At 37.6% G+C, this 20,518-nt stretch overlaps 1 protein-coding gene across 1 annotated transcript; it reads right to left on the bottom strand.

Moving 5' to 3' along the window:
- Window positions 1–457: 457 nt before the first annotated feature.
- Window positions 458–19,545, bottom strand: LOC149741195 (ephrin type-A receptor 4-like). The gene is made up of 20 exons (XM_089882314.1): window positions 19,062–19,545; window positions 18,895–18,956; window positions 17,090–17,247; window positions 16,674–16,794; window positions 16,168–16,281; window positions 15,509–15,683; window positions 14,692–14,796; window positions 9,157–9,312; window positions 7,217–7,325; window positions 6,693–6,837; window positions 6,315–6,396; window positions 5,424–5,629; window positions 4,609–4,939; window positions 4,103–4,228; window positions 3,516–3,748; window positions 2,999–3,217; window positions 2,563–2,712; window positions 2,069–2,256; window positions 1,628–1,780; window positions 458–1,127 (listed from the first exon to the last, which is right to left on the bottom strand). Exons 1-20 carry the CDS (start codon window positions 19,132–19,134, stop codon window positions 1,013–1,015), a joined length of 3,021 nt encoding a protein of 1,006 aa, XP_089738440.1. The 5' UTR covers window positions 19,135–19,545; the 3' UTR covers window positions 458–1,012.
- Window positions 19,546–20,518: the final 973 nt, after the last annotated feature.

The raw sequence follows: 20,518 nt of genomic DNA, 5'->3' as shown, positions 1-20,518 counted from the left end.
AGGCGGATTAGCAATAAGTGGTGTACGTCGTGGCTTATGGCCTATTATCCATGTGATGAAGGTATGTATTTACACAAGCCGCATGTAGATATTTAGGGATATCTTATTATAAGAGTGAAGTCCTTCACCTGTGTATACGTATATTTTACAATGACTACTTTTTGTTGTAATTGTGCATGGGGTGTCTATATTGTATAAGAGGACACCCATGTTATATGAGGTGTATGAATACACCATGTGTGTCCGGTGTATAAGAGGACGTTACAACTCGACAGTGCGCATGAGGTCTATGAATAGGTCTACGAGGTCTATGAACATACCATGTGTGTCTGGGGTATAAGAAGACACCCATGTTGTAACTCGACAGTGCGCATGAGGTGTATGAAAACACCATGTGTGTCTGGGGTATAAGAAGACACCCATGTTATAACTCGACAGCGAGCATGATGTACACAAGTTTTAAGCAGCAATCTCAAACAGCTTTATTCCTATGGACGTTACTTATATAAAAATATTGAAAAACACAAAGAATATTTACAAAGATGAAAAATAGAAGAAACCCAGCCTCGTGTACGGTGTGTGCAGCAAAATAATTGTCAAAGTCGGTGCGCTGTGAACAGTGTCTGGTAGCCAGATCATTTTTTGGATAAATCGTAAACAGCATACCGTGAAATAAATAGAAAAAAAACAGTGTATTACGTCGTGGGATAAATAACAAACAGAAAACCAGATGGTGAAGTAAAAGCCATTGAAAGTACGTATCAAATGAAGTAAAGTGAATATGTGAACAGTTGACTAGAACTCGCACAAGTCTCTCTTAAGGCAAGCTCTAAGTGTGATATAAACAAACAATATGCTTGGAATATGTTATCCAAATTTCAATGGGACTTAATAGGTGGCATCTCGAACTTGTGGTTTGGAACTGTACTGACTTCTCCCTTGGACGATGTGGTCTCTTTGAGAGATTAGGTATCGGTAGGTGTGAAAATAACACCACAATCACATGTGCAGATCACACAGCAACACCAACGTTACCGACTTCCTCGATTTTTTGACGTAAGAGGTCAGCTTCACGTAATACTGTGTTGACGTCATTCATATCACTAAAACCCATGTGAGCAAGACCGCTAAAAGAAAAACAAGGGGGTTAAATGGAAAAAGACGTCAAAACGATCCAATACTGTTATTTTATAGCGGTGAAAGACATGGCCCTCTAAGATCACATAAACAAACGACTGACGATTTCTTTCACACTTACAATAAACAGACCTGAGTATATACATATAACAACGTTATACCTTTCTGACAAATACTATATTACAGTACTGTGGGAAAAGATGGGACACCTTTAGCACATAATATCCAAATATCCTGATCGTGTTTCAAACAATTAACAACGGTCTATGTGATTCCTGAGGATACGGTTTTATAATTCTTTAAATGTTCTTTGTTTACTACCAAATGGGACGATAAAATGGAATGGAATAGTGTCCCATCTTCTCCCACCCTACTATATTAGCGACTATACCTGACTAAGCCACACCAAACACTAATCAAATAATGTTATTACAGACTACTGTGGACCTTATGCCAGATATACAGAACAACGATCTAAAACCCAACTCACCTAGCTGTTAATCTAATGATTTGCTCAGCAGTCACGCACCCATGTCTCATCATGGTGGGTTTATATTTAAGCATATGCATCTGCTCTAACCATTGACCAAGGGAAGACAGATCCAACATCTCAGGAATGCAATCGTCCTGATCTCGAAATGGTCTAGAAATAAAGCAAACTAATCAGAAATGGAAAGATAGTAGCGCTTATATGAGCTTGTGTGTTGTATTATTTGTCCAAATTAACAGCCAAAAAATAACAGTCACAAAGTAAGATACGCAGTAACTCGTATTTGTAGACACGAGGTATATGAAGCAAAATACTCGTGTATAACGGTTTGAATATGACAATTTTTTAACGCGTGTTAATAAATAGTTGACAGAGGTACACGAGAGAAGGAATTATTACATTATATCATAATAGCATATACACCAGAACGTGGTTTATTACCTGTTGTTTATCGTGTCTGTGAGGCAGTCTGCTTCCAACAGAAACCTGTCCAACAGCGTCACCAAGTGACTGAAGTTTGGTCGTTGCGTTCGGTCTCGTTTCCAGCATTCAAGCATGACTGAATGTATTATACGAGGGCAGTAACAAGGGGGCGGGAGGCGGTAACCGCTATCGACGAATTGAACGACCTGTGCAGTAATATATGACGAATGAAACGTTCGGATTTTAATGAGCTAATTTTGTATTTTACTACTAATTTTCACGACCTATATACTGTGGGGTAAGATGGGACACCGTTAGCACATGGTATCCAAATATCCTGATCGTGTTTTAAACAATTTACAACAGTCCATGGGAGTCTTATAAAGAGTTTCATGTATTAAACATTTATAGCAAATATACTCTTTAGGTGTATATAAGCTAGACCAAGACTCAAATTTGACGAAATTTAAAGCTGTAAGCATTTTTTATTTATAATTCTAAAGTCAACTTACGTCTTGGTTCGACATTTCCCAGTAAGGCCGTTCCCCGAAAGACATCACTTCCCACATTACGATCCCAAAGCTCCAAACATCACTAGAAGTACTAAACGTTCGCATCGTTATCGCTTCTGGGGAAGTCCATCTTATTGGGATCATGCCGCCCTACAATGCATACGATTAACGTTGGTGTATTGACGGATACTTATGCCTAAACATTTACATTAACTGATACATTACTTTTTACAAAAGCTTTCAAAATATATTATTATACATTGACAATGTTGTGTGGCATCTTGATCTCGTTTCAAACAATTAACAACGGTCTATGGTAATCGTGAGGATACGGTTTTATAATTCTTTGAATATTCTTTATCTACTACCAAATGGGACGAAAGACAGAATAAAACGATTTCCCATTTTTCCCCATCCTATCATAACTCTAACTCACCCTTGTCGTATACATAGCCACGTCGTCTTCTTCCAGTTGCTCCAAAACTCGACTGAGTCCAAAATCTGAGACTTTGCACACCAGGTTTGAGTTGACCAATATATTCCTGGCAGCCAGGTCTCTATGTACGTAACCCATATTCGAAAGATATTCCATTCCCTGTGCAATGCTCAGCAACATCTCGGTTAGTTGCGCTGAAGGTATCTTTCCTTCTTGGTTCTAAACAGATAAATGTGATTGAATGAATGAATGTTATATACTAATCCTGACGCGGCAGGGGCAACGGTAGCTGTAATAACACTTGTGTTTTGTTTCACATACATTCTGCCTGTTTACGAGTTACCACGAATGTTAAGTGCATATTTTGTATGTATACTGCTTTTTATATAGCTGACCAAACTAATTTGTATGGCAATTCCTGGACAGCAATTTGACACCATTTTTTGGGTAATACGGGCAGTTTTGTAGGATGCAATAGTATACACTTAAGTAATAACCGATTTAACTTAATACTAACCCTTAGAAACGCGTCCAGTGATCCATTCTCCATAAACTCTGTTATTATCATCAAGGGTCGACTTTTAGTGACAACTCCTTCCAACCTGATGACATTCGGATGATCGAACTGCCCCATGATCGAAGCCTCGCCAAGGAAGTCGGACCTTTCTTGAGTATTGTAACCAACTTTTAACGTCTTGATTGCGACACACTTGTTGAAGAAAGTGCCTTTGCATACTTCGCCGAACTCTCCTATGGAACCAATAACGAACGAATAAATGAATGAATGTAATTTGTCTATTCTCGCAAACTTATATATAATTCGTTTATTTGTCTTCCCGTGGTAGGGCAGCGTAAATCGTTATAACTTGGGTGTTCCTCGGTCCGCTGACGGATAATAAACGCCCAACTTCGTGATTGATCGTTATATGTGTGGAAAATTAGATTTCTCAAACGAAACTGCTGTTTTGAAGTAATAACCGTCAAGTTTCTCGTCAAAAACAAGCCCACAGTGACATGCATTTTAAAAATATATCTATAGATATTTCAAAAAATATATATCCATAGATACCATAGTAACTATAAGATAAGAAAGTTAAAACTTACCTCGGCCAATAACTTGTTCAATGTTCACCAGTTTAAAATCAATTTCTTTCGCAAATTCCTTCACAGCATTGTAAGGATCTTCGTAGGTGCTTGGGTCGACGTATGTTCGTGTGCTGAGTAGATCAACTGGAAACATACATAACTTAATGTGGTGTCTTCTACATGGATTTATGCAGTGGTGCAGCCCGAAAAAATAAGGACTTTTAAATAAAATAAAAAAATAGGAATTTTTTACTTATATTTTCCATGTGCCCGTTTCTGATTGAGGCAAGCGTTAGTGAAATATTCTTAACATATTGTGTTGTATTAAAGCAAAGGCAAATATTGCAAAATATAACCAAATTTGCTTTTTATTTACGAAACTGATTAACATTGCGCTCAAAGGAGCCACAATCTGCAGGCGTCTATCTCGTAAATATAATTTATTTTTAAACATGTATGGGCTATGCAGTTTATAATTATCTGCGTCTAAGTTTTAACCAAACGATGCTTGTAGAGTTCTTTACCTGAACTGTTAATAAATCCCGGGTATTTCTCTAAATCCGATTCAACAGCTTTCGCATACCGGTTTCTTCGCCCGCATAGAATAAGCAACGCACAAAGTGTGATCACTAAAAACGAGCAAGCCACACAAACCGCCACAACTAAACGGTTATGGTTGCTTGAAGGTTTAACTGTCGTATCATGAACCATGTTATCGTTTCCACCATCAATGTCCACAGATGCTCCATGGGGATTGGTTAGAACATAATGTGCGGTTGATGACTTCACTGGTTTCGTGCGGAAAGCAGAAGCCCTGCTGTAAAGGCCGTAACCGACTTTACTGCGTGCTCGAACCTAAACATTGAAGCAGGGCTGGTTATATGAAAGTTATAACGGGTAGGGAGTTTAAACATATGATAGCATCAACGTATGTATGATATGCATTTATATAACTGCTTAATGGCAGATTGGAGTCGGAAATGTGGGTAAAATTTCCCTATAGTATAAGTGTATACAGATTACTTGGTGCCATGCTTATAGATTTGATGGTGAAGAGCTGATCTTTGCACTTTAGGGGTGACCGAGAGTTCACCAATTTTACACAAAGTATTGCGTATATTATACCATTAACAGTAAGGGATCGCGGAGAATGTGGAGATTATAGCAAAATCGCGAGCAAAAAGTTTGGGGATCCCTGGTTTAGAGTATTTTCTATTGTATCCTATCGATTGACGAATGTTTTTTTTTATTTAAAGGTAAATGATTACGTTTTACTTTTCATTTTCTATAAAAAACTGATCGTATGGTGTTATAAAAGGAAGCAAAATTCCTGGCGTACCTGTACAATATAGGATGTTGATGGTGAAAGATTGGAGAGCTTGTAAGTTGTTTTGGTTGTCACGTTTGTAAAGAGGCCATGTATGCTGCTGTATTGAATCTGGTAGTCTAATATAGGATTGCTGCTGTAACGAGGTTGGCTCCATTGGAGCAAAACTTCTGCAGATGTCGCCATAACCACTCGCACAGGTTGGACGGCAGATGGCGCTGTGGAGAAGTAATTACGTCAGAACAATAGACACAATATTATCCATCGGAATTGAAAGTTGAACACAAAAGCCATTGTTGGCTGTGAAAACTAATATCGCGAATAATAATAAACACAGAATTCCCAAACCAATTTGTATTTCCTACATTTCCTATCCAGACGTCTATGAACGACACACGTAATCCCGGTATTCATAAAGAGTTTTAAATCCTTTGCGACTTGACTTACACAATAAGGTATATAATTGCGGCCACACAGGGATTTCGTATGCGACCTATTGCGACTATAGGCGCTTGTCAGGGCAGAATAAACATAAAATTCGAACGAAGCAAAACACAGACATATATACTTTCTATATTATCAAATGTCTAATCTATAATCCCGTGTTTAGCGCCTTGATATTCAAACTACGTTGTGTACCCAGCGTATTATAATGTATCTCGATAAACTCTTTCTTATTACACTACAAAGGAAAATGTAGTTTTTTGTAGTTAAGATGCCCCTTTGGTAAACCAAAGCACCCATGATTAATTTATAAAATCTTAGTTTTATAATATGAGATACATTTACAGCGTATGTCATTTTATCGGTAACTTGACCCTCGTCATTTTAATATTATGATGCACTAAAGCCTTTCGATTGCATATGATATTTCATAACGTTAAGTTGCTATGTATAACCTACCAGCTTGGTTGGTTCGAATACGAATCTCAGCAAATGCAGGTCGTAACCCGCTCACACCTGATACCCCGTTGAATGAGTAAACCTACAGAAGTAATGTTTAAATAAAGTTAAAATACACCAAGTGCCATATAAACTTATAGTAGCAACTTCATAGGGTTTAATCTTATATATAATTAGTACGTTGATGATCATATAAAAACTTTAATAGGTAGTGTTTAAAATAAAAACGGTTTTTGAAGTTTTCAATTAAGAAAAAATGTAATTTATCTTTATACTATATATGATGTCATTTATTCTTATGAAACACGGGTGTCCGTACACCCTGTTCCAGCTTATGAGTTACAAAGTTTGTAAGTTTGCACATGAAGTTGTTCTTACTTTGAATTTGTAATCAGTGTGCGGTGCAAGGTCTCGAACCAACAGCGACCCCTTTGTGAGTCGAGTTCTTCCTGGAATGAAGTCAGCGCCTTCCCCACAACGGGAGCATAACGTGTATGTGGCGTCACATCGTTCGCATGTTACACTAGAATAATTATAAGACTTAAATATCGTTGGTGGTTGTACAAACTCCACATATACCAAACATGCATTGTATATTTATATAGCTTGTGCTCACTGTTAAGTTAAAACATAACTGTCTTTTTACAGCAGGCAGTTAGACACGCACGGTGTTTAAACAGCTCGTGCTCATTGTCGAACAACAACCTAAGTGTCTTATTATATACACCCAACACCCAAAGTGTACTTTTACACCTCATGCTCACTGTCGAGTTATATCATGAAATCTTCCTATACATAAACACACATAATGTATTCATAAACATATTTATCCCGAGTTTGTAATACGAGTACATATATGTATCCTTACATAACCTATTCAATCAAAGCCACTTATAAATCACCTGTATGTAATATCAGTCCTTCCGCCACTCTTTCTTGGTTCAACCCACGTCAGCTTAACCGAAGTTTTGTTCACAGATGACTCCAATGTGGATGGTTTGGAAGGTGTTTCTGAAAAAAATAATATTTAAAGATTAAACTATTAGGGAAAGCTTTGTTACAAGAAGTTTATAATTTTTCTTGGATGTAACTTTATTTTCGTATGGCAGAAAGAAGAACATTTCGAGATTAAATTATTGGAATTTTTGCCTAATTTAACTATTTTTTAAGAGAATTTTAACTACATAACTATTTTTTGAATGTTTTACAAATAGTTAGGTACAATGAGGCGAGACGTTCTTCTTACACACAAAACGGACATGGTATATGTTCATACATCTCATGCTTACTGCCAAGTTAAAATTTGTATTTTTTTGCGCATTATTCAAACTGACCTTATACGCCAGAACCCGCCCCATATAACGTGTTTAAAACGTCTGTTATGAACTTATAGAGGGCCCAAATTATCACTATAAAGCAAGATATATTTAAAACTTACGACCAAAATCAAATAAGTTCGTCTATAGTTTATAAATGACCACAATGCCATACCAGAAGAGAAATTATAAACATTCTTTAAATTAGGGAGACATGTAATGCCAGTATTGATGCAGCAATAAATAGGTTGAGCTCGATTTTAAAAGGTCGGTGCCGTGAAACAAAAGCGTCGCCCGCAAACTAATTATTGGTAGGAAATGAACAACAGTGACGGATGAATGGAAGGGAAATTGCTTGCAAGTTCAAGCGAACAGGGTCCTTTAGTAAACTATGTTTTGAACTATATTTGCTTCATATAGTAAATACATTGCATATAAAGTATATTTATAGTTTTCGTATAAATTGTATTATGTGGGGTAAGACGGGCAACGTTAGCACTTAATATCCCGTATTTCCCAACCTTTTTAACAATTAACAACGTTTATTTAGAGCCGGGAAGATACAGTTATATAATTCTGTAAATATTTTTTGTATCTGAGTAAAACATATGAATTGCATAAACCAGGTTTTAAATACTTCAAACTCGAATTACACGTCGATTATTTTAGTTTAAACTTGTTTGCAGCCTATAAGGTGGTAGTACATGAATCCGATGCAATCATAGTCCTTGTAGCTAGGCCATTATTAGAACATGTTCTGTCTAATAAGGTCGATAGACTGTGCCAAGTGGAGTTCGGCGCCAGCAGCATCGATCACAATTGCTATTATTCGTTCGTATCATAGACAGAGGTCGATCAAAAGTTGAGGGCCTTTGCCCCCACTTTGGAGTAATGACACACTTTTAACATCGCATGCCTACGGTATCGTTGTGTTAATGTATTTATATGAAAACCGACAAATCCGCAGAGAGTGCGATTTGGGAATTCTTATGTCCAATCATACAACACATGAATCGTCAAAAAAATGGCATAAACGATGGTGCCTTTTACTGCGGGACTGCATGGTGTAAAATACGGAGTTAAGTTAAACTTTTAAAGGTTTTTTTGTGCCATGTATTTAATCTTTTATATTAAAAGCTCATATTCCATCATAATCCTGTTACGCTACACAAAGCTGATTGAAAGTTTTGTCTTACGGCCACAAAATTGTTTTCAACTTAATGTTAAACGCATTCTTTGTGTTCCAATTAGTAATGTAAGAGTGCTAAGAAACGTAAATCTCCCAGTTCTATACTACAGTGGAATGGTCTTAAATTAACCACACGACACCACAGCCAATACTGCCATACCCGATTACTACCATATGGGATAGTATGCGCTAACGATACCCATCTTACCCCACAGTACTATATATATACACAGCGTAACTTGGTCTCATACCACCCACACGACAAACAGTATTATACAACGGTATAGATTGGTTCTATATAACCCACCCATAACCAAAGCCAATATATTGCACTTACTTGTGCATGGAGCATCGGGCCTGTCACCAGGTGATCTGTAGTATCCTGATATACACATACACATTGTAGAAGCGAAGTTGACGTTGAAACTTCTAGCAGGGCAAGGTTGGCAAGGAACGTTCCCAACTTCGTGCTTGAACCTCCCGACTCTGCATTCTGTAACAAAAAACATTTTCATTTGTCTCTTCGATTTCGGTAGCGAAGGTGTTTAATACGAAAGAACATAACATAAAAAAAGTTGTTAAGACATGCTTATAGCAAAAGTTTGCCATAAGACAAATCTTTTTTTATGAGGTTTCTATAATCAAAACAGATCAACTGTATATATAAATCTCCAACGCGTTTAAAATACGTTTTGTTAATATAAAACACTTCTTTCGGTGCGGTCTACTATCTAAAGAGCATTTTGCTGTTTAATTAGGTCGTATGCATGCTGTTTTGTATGTGGCACTGCTTGCTAAACCGGTGTTATGTAAACGCATTACAGACAAATGCAGACAGTCGACTGTCCAGATCGACGATTGATTTCCCTTTCGCAATTACGTTTGACATTCAACTCTTGGAACGATCTATGGACCTTTCGACGTTTCATCTAATTATAGACATTCGATTGTATTATAGCGCTATTGTACATTCAAATAACAACTATTTGGTTCAATGTTTTACTAAGATCGATAGTTATTTGGTTCGCACATAATATCCAAATATGCCGATCGTGTTTTAAACAATTAACAACGGTCTATGGGAGTCGTGAGGATACAGTTTTATAATTCTTTGAATGTTCTTTGTTTACTACCAAATGGAAAAACAAAATATATTAAAATCGGTGTCCTATCTTCCCCTATCCTACTATATATATATATATATATATATATATATATATATATATATATATATATACATACCACTAAGTTTCACAGGAACAGAGAACAGAGGCACCGCGAGAGTTGTTCAATACAGGTCAGCGTTAAGTATGACGACCCAGTTTAATATAGGAGTATGCGCCACTACGATTCCGACACTTCATTAGAACTCGTTCATCATTTAAAAAATATGTCAAGTGAACTCCTTACATTGCTACGTGCCCATTTATAATGTGTGACGTCATTTTATACAAAAAAAAACTCTTGAAAAAAACAGATGTAGATATGAATTTGTGAGTGCGAGTAGAACAAGGGGTCTGATCAAATAAAACACGGAGAGTATTTCACATCTTAAGTATTCAAAGTAAGCGCCACTTGTTATACATAAGATGACGGTTATTAAAATCGGGTGCGAATACGAATGGGGTAGGAATTAACCATTGACAGTTTTATATGGGGACTCTAAAACAGCGTTGTTAATTGTTTAAAAGTCATCAGGAAATATGGAATTTAGGTGCTAACGTTATCCCATCTTCCCCCATAATACTATACTTCTACTTAATCTATTATAATGTAACTTTAGTCATCTAATGAAGTAAAAGGTTTATTACGATTAGTTGGCCATGTACATTGCTGCAACTCTAGTAAAATACTTTAAACACCACTGCAATATTAACAGTTAAATTAGATTATCAAAACATTATTACACACGAGACTTTTGCCACCATTAAAAGACCGTATTTTCCATTTTCACAACTAAAATACTGTCACCATAGGCCTCGTTTATAGCCATACTAAATACAAGGAAGCCAAAACCGTGGGGGTAGTTGAACTTTAACAAGGCGTATACACAAACACATATCAGAAAGACAAAACCAATTATTCCTATATTAAAGTTATGATTTAGATTTGTCATATTTATTGCAACAAATTACCGACACGCGTGTGCAAAGTAAATGTTATGCTGTTGAACTTATAACCAACGCTTGCGCACTCTAAGTAAAGAATATTATTAGTTTAAGCTGTCAGTAGATGTGAGCATAAGACGGCAAATTGTCTTTGATACGTGGGCTAAGTGTTCTTATCCGGGTATGAGGGAAATTAGTTTTCCAGCTAATCTATAAGCACCATTCCCAGTTATACTGAATAAACAAAATGCGGGCTTCGGGTTTGATATAGAAGTAGAGTTTTGAAGATTTGAAGAGTTTGCATACAAACTCTGTATTTAACACTTTATAGTAAGTTTGGGTAAGATGGCGCATGTTCACATTCTTTTTTATCGTTTATTTGGTAGTGAACAAGATATATTTACAGTATTATAGTAGGGTGGGGGAAGATGGGATACCTTTGACACATATTAACCAAATATCCTGATCGTGTTTTAAACAATTAACAACGGTCTATAGGAGCCGTAGGGACAAAGTTTTATAAAAAATCGTTGAACGTTTGTTTACTACCAAATTGGAGGAAAAAATAGATTGAAAAGGTGTTCCATCTTCCCCCAACCTACTATATATAACCGTAGCCCTCCCCCTTCCTCACTCCTAAACAGCGGCGGCGACCTTTTTTTCAAGTATATACATAGAGACACTGGGTTTAGGCTGCCTTGTTACAACCTGTACTTATACCAAATACCGGTTTCCCATAAATGCATTAAAGTCCATCGTTAAGTGAGCTCTGCAGAGTGCATGAGGCGGTAGGTCCTGTTTTTTTATGAAAACCTAATAAGCACCTAAACTTCCATCTACCTTAGGGGGCGTCCAAAGTGATATAAATATTCATGATTGTTTTTGATTGTGGTGCGAACGATCCGTATTACCCCTATACATAAAACATGGGGCAGTAAATATTAGGTGTGCTGATGAATTGAACACAGAACAACGCCTGAAGTATGTCGCCTTACATTGCAGATAAGTAGGTATAGCCTACAGAATACACTGCACCAATGTTATAACTTGCCATAGAAATAAACAAAGTTGTATTAAAAGTAAAGTTTCCCTGAAACACGAGGATAAATAAGTGATATAGTAGGGCGGGGGAAGACGGGACACTTTAGCACATTGTATCCAAATATCCAGATCGTGTTTTAAACAATTAACAACGGTCTTATTTCGATGCGAGAATCGTCCAACTTCATGAGCCTTTGATCAGATTCATGGTATTCATCACAGTTAAAAAGGGGGGTATTAACTCGTGGGAAGATTCCAATTATTGAAGTATTTCACATTACATCATACCCTCCCACACGATTAACATGCGTTGATAGATTTACATGTAGCATGCTTGATAACCTTGGGCCGCATGTGGACCACTTGACCTCCATAAGATTACGTCAGCGTGGCGTCATAGCTGATGTCACAATACGGAATATGATGTCATAAGTAAAAAGGCTGGCCAATATTTTAGGCATTAGTTTAAAATATTGTGATTGATAATTAAGACATGTTCAGTGTAAGATTACATTACTTCTTACATGCGGATTAGAAACGAAAATGTAATTAACTGAACGAACGTGGACAAGTATGTGCATTATCTCTAAGTTGCTTTCACGTTATTTGATTTTTACGAACAACAAGGTATATTGAAAACCGTAATCACCTATTTGTGTTTGCTTGTAATTAAAAGGCGATAATTTCCCAGAAAAGTGCTTTCGATATTTGCTTTACATCAATTAGGATTAAATAATTGGTTAATTACTATTGTATAGTGACTAATTATCCCAACTACCTCGAGCCTTTGATTGGGTGTTGGGTAAAAGCAAAGGTTTCACGCGTCAGTAGCAAACACACGCGCCCAATATCAAACAAGGCTTGAAATTATCCCAACAGTTCCCTATTCATAGCTATCGTGTGTTGGGCCCTGCTTAGGTTTCCCATTAAAACGGGACGTTCTTTCGCCGCCTTGTAAACATATCATTGGTGGTTTAACAACATAGGAAAGGAGGGGGCCGATCCGCGACACCCTTTCTAGAACTGTAGATAGACTAACAAAGGAGAAAGAAACCGAACACTTTCTAGCGATCATATCACAGCGATGTAACAATAGAATCGAGGCCCAACAGCTTAAAAAGCGATTGCTACACGGAATGTATGACTACAGAAGCGAATCCCTTTCTCTTATTGAGCATTGTGCGAAAAACTTTACATGTTTGTTGGGTAATGTTACAGGAAGAAGCAATGTTGGTTCTAATGTTCGGTCTTTGTGTGAATTTCAAACGACATGAGAATTTTTCAGCAGTAACAGCAGGACAAGTAAATCATTATTCGGGGAATTGTTTATGAGAAACGGAACTCAGGGTCCGCTTAAGAACCAATAAACTTAGATCACCATGGCTTAAGGGTTAATTAAAAGCGAATTCCACGGGATTAATCCTAATAAGTTGCGTATATACATCATAAAAATATGTTTTTTAATAAAAGTATTTCTGCCCGTGTCATTACGTATTGTCCTAATAGTGGTATACATTATTTTTTAGGAAAAATACAAGTGCTGCTACAACGAAATCCGCAAACATAAGTTCATAGACCTCATGCACAAAGTTGGGTCTTCTTATACACCAGACACACAAGTATTTTTATACACATTATGCTCGCCCTCAAGTGATAACATGGGTTTCTTCTTATACACCAGACACACATGGTGTATTTATACACCTTATGCTCCGGCCGAATTATAACATGAGTCTTCTAATACAATAAAACATACTTAACACATCATCTAACCTAAACATATTAAGTACGAACCAACAGTAGTATTACTGAAGCGTAAAGCCGCATAACAGACATAGCCGACTACAAATAACAAGGTAACAACGAAACAGGAAGGAAATCAGTTGTTTGTTGGAAAAACAACAGACCGACAAAATGAAGTTCTAGTTTCTGAGGTTAAAAATCGAATGAAAACTGTAATTATAGTAGCATGTCATACAGCAATGTTACTTTATGCCCTATGGATTGTAAAATAAGGATGAAATGACGAAAAATTCCCTATATGGTTGCACTAAATGTAAATGAAAAAACAAGAACGGAAACTTCGACTGAGCTGTAACAATTTTAACTGAAGCTTTAATGATATTTAGAACACGTTTTAATATTTAGGTTACCGCAGGTCGCGCGACAAAAGTCGATTTATGATCTGAAGTGGCAAGCGATCCAACCCGCCCACGTCCCCCGAGTATTAAGCGCCTTCTAAGACATTCTCATCTACTCGTTACATTCGATTCCAGACTCCATTAAATCATATCATTCATCAAGCGCGCATGCGATATATGCCACATTTAGCCTCTGCATGTCAACTAATTGTCACGCGTTGTTCTAGCGACGCACGCCAAACAGACAAGTGTGCTAAACCTGCTTAATCGAATTAATTTTGGTGCTGAGAGCCGCTGTGTTTACATCGCAACGCCAAGGAAATAATTGGAAAATTTCGCGTGAATGCATAAGCGTACAAGCTGGAAACGCGTACCAACACACGGTATACAGCTGCAGTCGACCGCCACCTTCCCTCACAGCGGGGTACGTATTAGTCACGTCTGTATATTAAAACCATCTGCCTTATCCAAACCGCGTGGAGAATTATAACGTTCGCTGAAATGTGAAAGACAACAAAGACGAGGTCACAACATTCAATCATTGATAACGACAAGGATCTAAATAAACACAACAAAACTCACGATTGCATTCAGTCAGTTGATTGTTGGGTTCATAGCCAGGGTTGCAGCTGCATGATCCAGTAGGTACAAGCCACTCGCCTTCTCCGTTGCAATGCAAACTTGGAGCTATAAATATAAATTGTTAATTTTGATTTCCAAAGTACTCAAAACACCAAACGTGTTAAAACTTATCGCACAAAAAAAATATGGGGGCTGAAAAATGTAAAATGTTACACCCAAACATCAGATGTAGTAGTGGGGGGTTGATGGGTACCGCGTTAGCACAAACTAACCTATATTTCTTAATCGTGTTTAAACAAATAATAACGCTGTTTTAGAGTTTAAGGATACGGTTATACAATTCTGTAAATATTCTTTGTTTACTACCAAATGGTGTGAGAAAAGAAATGAAACGTGGACCATCTTACCGCAACCCACTATAAGGTAACGAGTGGTTAATTTAAAATTAGGGGATTATAAATGACAATGAATAGGAAACGACATTCTTGTCGGCTTGGCTTAAACAAGACACATGGGAAGAGACAGGAAAAGCCTAGAGCCGTGGGACACCTAGGTGGCTAAGAATCAGGGCAAGCCCGTCTTGTTATCGGTCTGTGTTCTACAATTGGCACGGGAATCGATTTTTGCACCGAAAGAGATTGACTGATTGGGATTTCAATTCAAAAATCATTAGACCAACTGTTGGTAGGATTAGGCGTTTTGGAGACTTTTAGTGTGTATTCCAAGGGTATATGAGGGTAAAGTATAATCATACTGAATACTTGATTCAGTCTCGCAATAACAACAAGCGGCAGATGCCAAAAACGGTCGAGTTTACCTTTTGTGTTTTTCATCGTCGCTGAATTGGGGACGCATTGTCCTGGAACGTCGACAAGTGATGTCATCATAGGGCCAGATACAGTTGGGGGGAAGATGGCGAGGCCTCGTAAAGTCTCTTGGCAGGATTTGTAGTAAACCCGCACGTGCATGATCGACATGCAAGCACCAGTGTCCTGTGTGGAGGATTTGAAGTTTAAAATGGGAAGGAAACTCAGTTACGTTGGTACCTAATACTTCCTTGCGGTTGTAATCTGCGGTACGTAGTATATACGAACGCGGTAAAATTGAAATGTATCTAATATAAAAGTATAGTGGAGTAGTGGAAGATGGGACACATTCTCATTCAATTTTTCTCGTCCTCATTGGTAGTAAACATAGAACATTCAAATAATTATAAAACCGTATCCTTACGACTTCCATATACCGCTGTTAATTGGTTAAAATACGATCAGAATGTTTGGATATTAAGTGCTAAAGGTCTCTCTACCACACAGTATATATATAAATATATATAGCAGCATTAATGTATTGTAGGCCAGATTAAATTTAATCCTTTTTTACTTTACTTCTAAATGCACTCTACCTATAGGGATTAAATTGAACTCCCCCGGTATAAGATAATATAAAGCTTCCAATCAATAGTTTATTCGAAATCACCTGGAAAGCGATGTACAATCCTCTGCTTCTGATCGGTGATATCATCCGGGTTTCAGTATTCGCCTCTACTCGTGTGTCAGGCTTAAACCGTTCATCGGCTGCAATCGTATCAACCTGGACATGATGTAAAAATGTGATTAAACGTTGAATGAATGGATGTTGCTTGTTTATCCTTGCATGGCGGAAAACGACACTCGTTATAACTTGGGTGTTCTGTTACATACACCTCGTGCTCGCTTACGAGTTATTACGTGGGTGAATGAATGTAACTTGTTTTTATTCTTACATAGAGGGGCAACGACAGTCGTTTTATAACACGGGTGTTCTGTTTTATACATCTCGTGGCCGCTTTCAAGTTACCACGTATAAATGTAACTTCGTGGGTGAATATATTTTTTGGGGGTATTTTTCATTTCTTGGCAATTTATTGCTGAAAATGTGCGTTAAATTTTACCCAGTCACCAAAAAGATAACAATTTACGTTACATGAGAATAAACATTCGCACCTTTGTGTATGTATCCTCGTTCAAACGCAGAGACCGTCGGTCGTTCTTGTGGTTTGACTCCAAGTAATACAAGTTAAACGTTTCCTTGCATGAAACAACACCACGTATGCCGTCGCATGATCTGTAAACATATGAACTTATTACGCTATATTACTGTGGGGTAAAATAAACCCCTTTTAACACATAATATCCCATATTTCCTAATCGTGTTCTTACAATTAACAATGCTTTTCGCCGTGGTACGGTTATATACCTTTGTAAATATTCTTTGTTTACTACCAAACGGGATGATAAAAGAGATTGAAAACGTGTCTCATCTTACCCCGCACTATATATTGGTGAATCTTGCGGCGAGGCTCGCCAAGGGACTGGGGATTTAAGCTCAAGTTGTCTCATTACCCCAACACCCGTCTTACCTTATCGTGAATTTAATTTCAACGTAAACTCGTTGCGTTGTGGTGACGTTTATGAAGTTCGTTTTCAGCCAGTTGTTTTGGTGGGGGGATCGAATGTGACAAACTTGGAAGGTTCTGAGATCAGCGTCCGTCTCGTCGTGGTTCGTCAGTTCGGTCCACTAATTAACGAACAAGTGTTAAACATTACCGCACATTAGTGCAGAGGTTATAAGATATTGTAAGGCTCTAACTATCTAGTGCACCAATGAAGAATATGCAAAATAATTTATTACGAAACTTTTAAAAAGCCAACGAATTAACGTTTAATTCTAAGATACAGAATGTAAATAATACGTTGCAGGTTTGGGGTAGTGGGACAACTTTGGCCTAAATCCTAGGTAACATGTCTCGGAATATAGGACCTCATTCTTATAGAATAAAAATATATGGTGTATGTTTCATGTAAATGCATTACAGGTTTGGGGTCGTGGGACGACTCTGGCCTAAATTCCAGTTGACATTTACAAAAGACACCCATAAAGAATAAAAATATATGATGTATGTTTCATGTAAATGCATTACGAGGCCGCCCATTACTGGCACACGTCAGGTAATCTCTGCTTGTTATTAACCTATCAAAGCAAATAGTGCTTTTCTATGTTCCACTTGTAAAGATGCAACTAACACACTTTAAACATTAGACTTAAGTATTGAATTAAACGGCTAAAAGCGGTGAGCTTCACATGCGATGTCAGACTGATTCTAATGCATTATTTATTATGTAGCTATTGCTGTTCAAGGCGGATACCAAAGTCGTGCGAATTCCAAAAACAGATCCGGTCGATTCCTTCATGGCTGTTTAATATCGCTATTACTTCTTTCCAGCGTGTATTAATGAAATAATCACCCATAAAGATGCATACGTGGTAACTCATAAGCTGGCGTGAGGTGTATGAATCAGAACACCCGTGTTATAACGACCGTGGTTTTTCAACCACGCGAGGATAAAGCAATAAGCTATACATTCATTTATTAATATGCCACGTTCCGTATTAACGACGTTTTGGTGACGACATTACGTGATTTCACATAGATTTTCGCACAAAAAACGTAGGACTTTCGGTATAATATAATACGTTGGCTTAATAGGCCAAAAATGTCCTAAAACTAAAGTTCCCTTGCGTGCCCCGTCGTATTTGACTTCACACATATAAATAGTATATAGTACTGTGGGGGAACATGAGACACTTTTAGCACAAAATATTTAAATACTCTGATCGTGTTTTGAACAATTAACAACGATCTATGGGAGTCGTGAAGATACGGTTTTAAAATTCTGTGAGTGTTCTTTGTTTACTTCCAAATGGGACGAAAAATAGAATGAAAATGTGTCCCATCTTCCCCCACCCTACTATATATATATATATATTTATATTATACACGGATAGGCTGCATCTACAGTCCAGACACGTTTAGGTACGCAGTTCAAATCGCGTTTTATCATCTTACGCACAATGTTAACAAGCAAGTTTATGACGCAATAATAACAACGAACAAATTATTTTATGGCGCAACCGTAAACTTGTCAGCATTAATTTAGCGACGGGACTTCGCGACGATGATGTAAACATGTGTTATATAATAAAATATTGACGTCAAATAAAAGTGACGTCACATATTCACTTTTGGGGGTAATTGGCAAATTCTGACATAAATCCTAGGCCCCGAAAAGGAACCATCTACATATTATATATGTCACATACTACTAACGTCAAATACAAGTGACGTCATAGAAAATGACATCACATACTGATGACGTAACATACCCCGGTTCCGGACGCGGTCCAACCAAGATCCGACGTGGCTTGTGTTGTGTCCAGTATTGTTACTGTGGAAAAAGCGATGTTTTAATTAATGGTGTGGAGTGAGGTTAGAATTCGTTTTCTAAGCGCTCCAGTAAAGATAGGGGTCATTAACTAGAACGTTATTGTACCTTCCTCTGACGAGATGGATTGAAGATTCGTTAATCCGATAATGAGAGGAATAAGGACAGCCAGATAATCCATCGTAACAAATATACAGATCTCCAATCTCCGGTCTGTTTGTCGCTTGACACACTTCTCTCTATCAGGCAAACCAATATATTTGACGCCTTTTATTATAAGCGTGCTCGAGTAATACAGATTCGAAGCGATGTCTTATTGTTCTATGAAGCAGTGCTATGATAAAGTTGACTTTCTCTGTATATATATTTAAATAAATCACTAAAATCAATGAAAAATTGGACCCTATTCAAAAACGATATGTCACTGACGAGGTACGTGGGGTCTAACATTTCTTTCTAAACAAAACCTGCTTTAACCGTTCAATATATACCACTGAAAATCACGTTAAAAGCCTGCTCTGTCAAATACACCTCTTCGATTGCCAAGCGACTTCTGCGTCGTTAGCTCTAGAAGTCAGAACAACAAAATGCACGTTCGTCTTTCTACCAATCACTCCCACGTTTTAAAAGTGCCGCTGCTACCACGGCTGCTACTGATAACGTCCCCGTTTGCCTTTTTCTCTTGCGCCCTCGCTTCTCTCACTCTTGCTAACCGCTCTCCCGCAATGAACGGCGTTTGATCTTCAGCAGACATGGAGCGGTCGATCAGATGAACCTCTCTCGTCGTGTGGAGGCGCCCACGTTCACAGCGGGCTCCATTGTAAATGCAGGCGAGCAATTTTACCACATCCGATGCAAAATTGGCAACTTTGTAACAATAACAGGACATAAGGACCAACATTACAATGGTATATAGTAGGTTAGAGTAAGATAAGACATTTTTCCTCGCCTCATTTGATAGTAAACAAGACTATTTACAGAATTAAACACATCTTCGCGAATCAAACCGACATATAGCATTGTTATTCGTATAAAACACGATCAGTAACTGTGGGGTATTATGTGCTAAAGGTGTCCCATCTTATCCACAGTAAATATATAAATTGTATTCTTTTGTTTTGTATTATATTTCATCGTACTACTCTGTTAAACATTATAATAAACAACGCGTCTATTAATATATTTTCGTATCCCTACAATACTCAGAGAAAGATGGTCTAGGTTTCACTCTGTTTTATCTTCCCGTTTGGAAGTAAACAAATAATATTTACATAATTAAAACCGTATCCCCATGGATTTAAACGAGTGTTATCAATTGTTACAAACAGTATTACGAAATATGGGACATTATTTTCTAATACCCTTCAGTATTGTACTCCTAAACACTATAGACGTAAAGTTTCGCCAGGTTTCGTTGCGCTAAGTAGTCTGACACTCCTACCAAACCGAGCCAGATGTAATGCAATCAACTCTACAAACAAAACCGCAATTAATTACTTGGATCGACCCGAAGCTCCCAGGTAACCAAACAAAGTGTTCTCTCGCCTCTAACCTGATAACGTCTG

Source organism: Ciona robusta, chromosome 1, assembly GCF_009617815.1.
Source record: "Ciona robusta chromosome 1, ASM961781v2".
NCBI lineage: Eukaryota > Metazoa > Chordata > Ascidiacea > Phlebobranchia > Cionidae > Ciona > Ciona robusta.
This window is presented reverse-complemented; position numbering and strand designations above follow the sequence as displayed.